Raw genomic sequence first — 8,213 nt, 5'->3', positions numbered from 1 at the left:
GAAATGGAAGCAGTAACAGACTTCATTTATTTGGGCTCCAAGATCACCGCAGACGGAGACTGCAGCCATGAAATTAAAAGACGCTTGCTCCCTGGGAGGAAAGCTATGGCAAACCTAGATAGCATATTAAAAAGCAGAGACGTCACCTTGCCGACAAAGATCCGCATAGTCAAAGCTATGGTTTTTCCAGTAGTAATGTATGGCTGTGAGAGCTGGACCATAAAGAAGGCTGAGCGCTGAAGAATTGATGCCTTTGAACTGTGGTGCTGGAGAAGACTCTTAAGAGTCCCCTGGACTGCTAGGAGGTCAAACCAGTCAATCTTAAAGGAAATCAACCCTGACTGCTCATTGGGAGGATTGATAATGAAGCTCAACCTCAGATACTTTGGTCACCTAATGCAAAGAGAGGACTCCTTGGAAAAGATCTTGATGCTGGGAAAGATTGAAGGCAAAAGGAGAAGAAGACAGCAGAGGATGAGATGGTTAGATAGCATCACTGAAGCAATGAGCATGAAACTGAGCAAACTCAGGGAGGCAGTGAAGGACAGGAAGGCCTGGCGCGATATGGTTCATGGGGTCACGAAGAGTTGGACACGACGTAATGACTGAACAACAACAAATTCTTACTTTTGGCCCAAGATGATGACATTCTTCACGAAATGAATGACAGAAATTTTGGCCACAAGAAAAAATATTATTTTGATCCTTCTCCAAAGTAGAAGTCTTTTTATGAAGTGTTGGGAAGCTAAAAATGTATTGACCCATGGCAGAAACTCCCAAACTGGGTTAGAAAATGAAAGAAAGGCAAACCAGTTATCCATCCAGTTCCTACAGGGCATCCTGCCTTGCAGGGTCAGGGTTAACACAAATGACCTAAGGAGTGGGACTCTTCCATAGCCATTTGGATTCAATGAGTATTTGTTTTCTTCTAGTGAAAACCCCTACGCTGGCCTAGTGGAGTCCTTACGTGCTGCCTGGTGGACAGGAAAGACACGGCCTATGGAGTATCGGGTGAAACAGCTGGAGGGCCTGTGTCACTTTCTGGAGGAAAAGCATGCCGAAATCCAGCATGCCCTGTGTGCAGACCTACGGAGGGTGAGTGGACCATCCAGCCAGAGCATCTGACAGCTCAGACCAAGGGACTTGCAGATCAAGGCCTTGCTTACCAGTTAATAGACATTGCACAGCTATTCCATTTTTCCCTTCACTGGATTTTCCATGAAAAAGTTATGAACAGGGAACAAGATTTTCTGAATTTAGCAAGGTGGCAAGCAGCAGTTCTCAGGCTACAGAAAATCATTATGTAAGCATAGTTGAGCTGCCTCCTAAAATGGTCAAGAGCACAGCCAAGTATCCATTATCTCAGAAAGGTGGGAAGAAAAAGCCTAAACTGATAAAGCCTTTGATTTCTTTGCATAGTAATCAGCTGGCTATATATGGTTTCATTTGTAGCTGAGCTTGTGAGTCTTTTGCCTGATTAAGGGTTAATTATCTAGAGAACTAAACTTAGTGCCATGTCCAGGTGTAAAGCCCAAAGATTTCATTTCAAGAATCAGTTGGGATGATTGCACGGTAAAGCACTACCATGCAATGAATGAGACCCAAGGTTTGCTCACTGAAGAGCTGCTGCATAGTTCACCTCTTCAAGCCAATATGGACATCACTGATGCATCTCATTTTATTTCTCTTCTCCACAGCCCTGCTTTGAAACTGAGCTCTTGGAGATTCTTTTAATCAGAAATGAACTGGCTGACACTCTTAACAACTTAAGCTGCTGGATGAAGGATGAATATGTGCACAAGAGCCTAGTAAGGAGTCAAACAGAGTGGGAGGAGATAAAATGGAAAAGAATGGTTCTAGGTTGTATGGGGATGAAAGTCTAAAGGGTGTATTATCTCATCAAAGTGAAGATGGACTTTCTATCTGTGCCCTTTCAAAACAGGTGGATGCTCATACTGGAAGGCAAGACTAACTTGTAGAGTATTAATTGTTTTCCCGCACACACACACCTGATGTCCTTTCCATGGTGTTTGGGAATGATGAGATCTGTAATCTAACATACCAGGATGCTATCAGGTTACTGATATGTAAACGTTTTGGGGCAGCTTCCACATGATAGTCTCTACACCCATACTTGCTTTACCATTGGAGGAACATGTTCCAGCTACTTTTGTAGGATAACCTCTGCACTCCAATTTAGATTCATTAAAGTCACATTGGTTTAGAACAGCCTTTCCCAACCCATTGCCCTCCCAATAAATCAAATTATAATCTTCATAGTTCCCAGTTTTCCTAGTTACTATTGCTAGTGTTTGCTTCCTAGTTGTGTGGCCAGCAATCTCATCTGTGCACAGTGCAAGAGAGATTAAAAGGTTTGAAGTGTTAGGTGTGAAAACATCCTTATATTTTACATGCACATATCATCTAAGGCAAATGTGGCAACGTGGAGCCTGATTTCAAAGCTCTCTGCAGGCTATTGATTCAAACCTCTAGTAGGAATACTCTGTTCTAACCTACAACGTGGTGAGAGAGAAAAAGAGAAATGGGTGTGAGAAAGAGGAAAACAAGGAAAGCAGAAGAGAATGAATCATCCCGTTCATGCTTGGATTGGCCCTAACCTGAATGGTCTCTTTCGTCCTACCTACAACTGACATAGCTCCTTACAATTACCTTCAGGGGGATTAAAGGAGCTATGTCTTCAAGACAACATTTTTTGGAATCCCGTATCTGACATAACGGCTATGATATTCCTCCCTGATGCCCTCAGAGCCTTGTGGATTGTGTGGTAAGGCCAAACATTTTGGCATTTCCCCACAATTTAGGTATTAAACTCACATGTGGCTGAATCGTAATTGTAATATGGGTTTGGGGGAGGCTGGAGGTTTGAAGACCTGTAAGCCTAACGAGGGCTTAAGGCAACCATTCCATTCCTTAACCCTTTCCCCCAAGTGTAACAATATACCTTTCACAATTCCTAGGACTTCTAATATTTTGGCCCACTCGCTCCAATGAGATAGTCCACCATGCTTCCTGGAGAGCAAGCGCATATACTCTCTGTGTGTGTGTATGTATGAGCTCTCCAAGGTGCAACAGAAATGCCCACTCATAATCAATTAGTGTGGAGGAGCCCTTTTTATATCAGAAATACCTGATGTACATAGCAAGGAGGAATCTTGCTGAGATTAAACAACATACTAACTAAGCAAATCAAGAATACAGGATTGAAAATGAAAGCGCTTCAGCATCAGCTTTTCAAAGTTCAGTCCTATTCAAGCCTTGCACTGCCTTTATCAAGAAAAGAGAACATAAACAATGTTAACTCATATGCTCTAGAGCAAAGAATGGTTTGAAAGTAGACATCAAGGGAGGTTACACTTTGTATCTCCTCAAGTATTTCCACCACTACAAAATATTCTATGAATTTCCCTTTCTGCTTCACTCAGTTGCTTTCATGGATGTTTCTGGCTCTTCTATAGTTCACGAAGCTGGATCATGCCTTCATTCGCAAGGAGCCATTTGGTGTGGTGCTGATCATTGGAGCCTTTAACTACCCTCTCTACCTTACTCTGATACCCCTCTTGGGGGCCATTGCAGCTGGTGAGTGAGAAGTTATCTGCTAATTCATTGTAGACATTGGATCTTCCAAGAGATCCAGGCATGTGGTGGATGTTTTTCTCTTGCAGATGTGTTAAATTGTTCTCTCCCCCCTATTAGGGAACTGTGTGATTCTCAAACCTTCAGAGCTGACCAGCTGCACTGAAAGGCTCCTGGCAGAAGCCCTGCCTTGTTATCTTGATCCGGTGAGTTCCTCAGCTGCAAGTTCGCCTTGCTAAAAAATCAAAATGTAACTGAGGTTTTCTGATTTGCTTTTCCTCTATCATTTGCCTTAATTTCCTGGAAATTATGACTGGGCAATTCCTTGGGCCTCTTCAGGAAGACCTCTGGATCTGAAGTAATCTCAAACTGTTTTCTGTTTTTGGAAGCGGAGTCAGTTTATTTCTGGCTGCTCCAGTTCATTTGAAATCCTTCCAAACCTGTATATTCCTTCGCATTGTGATGGTGGTAACCCTCTGAGGTTTACAACTGAAACATCAAACTGCACTACTTTCCTTTTTCTTTATTTTAATTTTTTATGGTCATTTTATTAAAATTTAAAAAACAGAAGGATAAAAAAGAACAAGAAGTAATCATCAAGAAAAAGAATAGAAGAAAAGGAAGAATAAAGAATAAAGAGGAAGAAGGAAAGCATAAGTACAGAAAAAGAAAGAAAAAGAAAGATAAATACAAAAAAAGAATAACTTCCAACTTCTTTTACAGCTTATTTACAGATATGTGGAGTCCTTGGAGTTCTCTGAGCTTGGTTCTTTTCTTGCAAATGTTTCATTACCCGGCTAGGTAACATCTTCAGTGATAAGATGGGATGGGGTTTGCTCTCTATTTATATACTGTGGCATGCCTTGCCAGTGCTGGAGGGGGGGGGATTGTTTTGCTCCTCTGTAGTTCCTTGTTTAGCATATGTTTACTGCTTGATTGTGTGCCTGGTGGAAACCTTTGCTTACCTGTGTGATGATTGCTGGTGAGGCAATCTTCTGGTCTTTTGTCTCTTTTGAATAGTATGTAGACCCTGTTTATCTTTATGTGTCTGTTAATTGCTGCCTTATATGAGTACAAAGCTTCCAAGAATTCTCTTGCATTTTTGGATTTAGCTTGGTCTAAAATGCCGACAGTTTCCCAGTTAAAAATATGGTTAAGTCTGTTCATGTGATGTGAGGTTAGGGAGTTTTCATCATGTCTTCTGACTGCTAGTTGGTGCTCGTGGATGTGCTCTGCCAGTCTTCTGCCTGTCTGTCCTACATAGTGTTTGTAACAGTCCTTACATTGTATGTCGTAGATGACTCTGTTTTTTTCTTCTTGTGCTACTGGGTCTTTTGGTTTACTTAACATATTTTGGAGTGGAGTCCCTGGAGACTCCAACATACAACATAGTGAAAGAACAGACAAAAAAGCTTGGACACCTCACAGAGAACAGTGAATATTCTATCAAATCTTTTTTTGTATTTATCTTTCTTTTTCTTTCTTTTTCTGTACTTATGCTTTCCTTCTTCCTCTTTATTCTTTATTCTTCCTTTTCTTCTATTCTTTTTCTTGATGATTACTTCTTGTTCTTTTTTATCCTTCTGTTTTTTAAATTTTAATAAAATGACCATAAAAAATTAAAAGAAAGAGAAAGGAAAGTAGTGCAGTTTGATGTTTCAGTTGTAAACCTCAGAGGGTTACCACCATCACAATGCGAAGGATTGTGCCTGCAGAAAATCAAAGACGTACACATAGATGAAGATGAAATTATGATCTCATTTGATGTCACAGCACTCGTCACGTCCATAAACCTAGAACTAGAAAAAGAATCCATATCAGCAATAGTGCACAACACACCCGACTTAACCAAATACAACCAGATTGAAATACCCAGAATCATGGACCTCATCAACCTCTGCCTCACCACCTATTTTCAGTTTGATGGACAAATATACCAACAAATCAGAGGCACACTCATGGGATCATCACTGTCACGACTCATAGCAGAGATTGTAATGCAATGCCTAGAAGCTATAGCACTTCCTCACATACAACCTAAAGTATAGATCCGGTATGTAGATGACACCTTTGTTATAATAAAAAAGGAACAACTAGAAAAGACACATGAAACCATCAACAACATCTTCAAAGGAATAAAATTCACCAGAGAGGAAGAAAACAACACGCTACCCTTCCTGGATATCCTCATCAGCAGAGGAAACAACAGTAAAGTAGAAAACCAAGTTTATCAGAAGACAACCCACAATAATCAAGTACACCATTACCAAAGTAACAACCCAACCTCCCACAAGAGGGGCTGTGTAAGAACATTATTCAAGCGAGCACAAACGCATTGCAGCAACCCAGAACAGCAGAAAAAGGAAAACGACCACCTATACAACATCTTCCAACAAAAAGGATATCCATGCAACTTTATCAAAAAGTGACTGACCACGCAACCTACTACAACACAACCAACACAAGCTATGAAAAGGATCATACTGCCATACATCAGAAACGTCTCAGAAACCACCAACAGACTATTACAACCACATGGCATCTCTGTACCACACAAACCAACAAAATCACTCCAAAATATGTTAAGTAAACCAGAAGACCCAGTAGCACAAGAAGAAAAAACAGGGGGCATCTACAACATACAGTGTAAGGACTGTAACAAACACTATGTAGGACAGTCAGGCAGAAGACTGGCAGAGCGCATCCATGAACAGCAGTCAGAAGACATGGTGTAAACTCCCTAACCTCACAACACATGGACAGACTGTACCATACTTTTAACTGGGAAACTGCCAGCATTTTAGACCAAGCCAAATCCAAAAATTCAAGAGAATTCTTGGAAGCTTGGTGTTCAGACAAGGCAGCCATCAACAGGCACATAGAGATAAACAGGATCTACATACTTTTCAAAAGAGACAAAAGACCAGAAGATTGCCTCACCAGCAATCATCACCCAGATAAGCAAAGATTACCACCAGACACACAATCAAACAGTAAATATATGCTAATCGAGGAACTACCAGGGGAGGGGGAAAAAAACCCCACCCCCCCCAGCACTGGCAAGACGTGCCACAGTATATAAATAGAGAGCAAACCCCATCCCATCTTATCACTGAAGATGTTAACTAGCCAGGCAGTGAAATGTTTGCAAGAAAAGAACCAAGCTCAGAGAGCCCCAGGGACTCCACAGTTCAGCGCTGAGCTACACATATTCGCCTTAAAGATATAAATATATAAATATATTTAAAGATATAAATAAACAGACATTGAAGTCTTACTCTAAGATTACAACTTAACCTCCATTTTTTCTATAATCTATTGATTTTGCTAATCATCAAATCCATACATCATAATTTCATTTTTTTCTGTTTCCCACAAAAAATCCAAAAGGGGCTTCCAATTACTGTTAAAATTAGTTAATCTCTCTTCCCTAATCAAAGCTGTCCATTTCACCCTCTTAGCCATCTCCATCAACTTTGCCCTCCATTCTTCCATTGTAGGTAACAGCTTTCCACACTACTTTGCTTTTCCAGCCCCTCGATTTCAGTGAAGACTAAGAAGGCTGCCAAAGGGAAGCAGCCAGCTTGATGTGTCTCAGTTCTCTTTGTGGAGCCACATCAAAAGGGAAATGAGAGCTTACAGTGGGGTGATCAGTGTCAGTTCACTTTGGACGTAGGTTACGTGCTCTTTTTTCTCGTAAGATCCAAGTACAGTGTAAGGGACTGACTATATATTCTTGTTATTTTAAGGAAAAACTCTTTTGGGGAGAATGAGGCTAGGAGACCGCTATGAATGTAAGACAATTCCACTCACACAGGAAGGCTGGACAGAAAAAAAATCATAGGTCCCCTATTACTGTATGCTCACTGAATCAAAAATGATCATCTCATTTTAAAATTGAAATACTGAAGGAAAATCTTAGTTTCCTTTCAGTTTAATGCAGCAGTTCCCTGCTCCCAGTTGACCCCAAGAGGCTTTTTGCCCTGCAGGTTTCAGAGACAGAAAACAGCACCCGTGTGATGTGCAGGCAGGTTGAATGGATGTGAACTTCCCTTTCTGTTTTATAGGAGACCTTTGCTGTGGTGACAGCTGGTCCTGAAGAAACAGGAAAATTACTGGAAAATAAGTTTGATTATATCTTCTATACAGGTGATTTTCTCTCCTTGAATATTCTTTTCAGGTTATTCTTTTCAATCGTATTGTTTTTTTAAAAATTGATCATTAATGTCTGCAGAACAATCTGTGTGGTAAGCCAATATCCAGCTATTGAAACTGAAAGGTTCGGGTAATTTATCTAAGATCATGCATTAGCACACAAACACACACACACACACAGACACCCCATCTGCAGTAGAATTTCTCTCTGTGGCTACTGCAATGCCTTTCTAGAAGAGCAAATTGTTAATAATAGCAGCAGTTGGCCATGTGTCTTCGTTCAGTAGCTTTCTCACGTCTACTGCAGTGCAGCTGAGTTCGTGGCAAGTTAGTGGCAGCTTCCAGATTGCAGGTCTTGCCCACAAGTGGAGGAAAAGATTAGTTGTCACACTGTAAGTAGGAGAAAGGCTACGCTTGATGCAAAACCTCAGTCTTTAATTTCAGCCAACATCGGATTTCATTTC

General features: G+C 40.9%; 1 protein-coding gene across 2 annotated transcripts in view; it reads left to right on the top strand.

The window, feature by feature from the left end:
- Window positions 1-933: 933 nt before the first annotated feature.
- Window positions 934-8,213, top strand: part of LOC148215044 (aldehyde dehydrogenase family 3 member B1-like) — a 28,640-nt gene continuing 21,360 nt past the window's right edge. Inside the window, exons 1-5 of one of the 2 annotated variants that reach the window (XM_088145163.1) lie at window positions 934-1,095; window positions 1,698-1,808; window positions 3,477-3,597; window positions 3,715-3,800; window positions 7,662-7,743. In XM_088145163.1, the coding sequence (XP_088001289.1) occupies window positions 1,000-1,095; window positions 1,698-1,808; window positions 3,477-3,597; window positions 3,715-3,800; window positions 7,662-7,743 (496 nt within the window). In that variant the 5' untranslated portion in view covers window positions 934-999. The remainder of the gene's footprint in view (window positions 1,096-1,697; window positions 1,809-3,476; window positions 3,598-3,714; window positions 3,801-7,661; window positions 7,744-8,213) is intronic. The other variant, XM_088145164.1, reaches the window with a different exon arrangement.

Source organism: Python bivittatus, unplaced genomic scaffold (assembly GCF_059951505.1).
Source record: "Python bivittatus isolate LINGU-HERP-01145 unplaced genomic scaffold, Pbiv_v1 ctg000480_np1212, whole genome shotgun sequence".
Lineage (NCBI taxonomy): Eukaryota > Metazoa > Chordata > Lepidosauria > Squamata > Pythonidae > Python > Python bivittatus.
The sequence above is the reverse complement of the archived record's forward strand: the minus strand, read 5'-3'. Positions and strand labels throughout refer to the sequence as shown.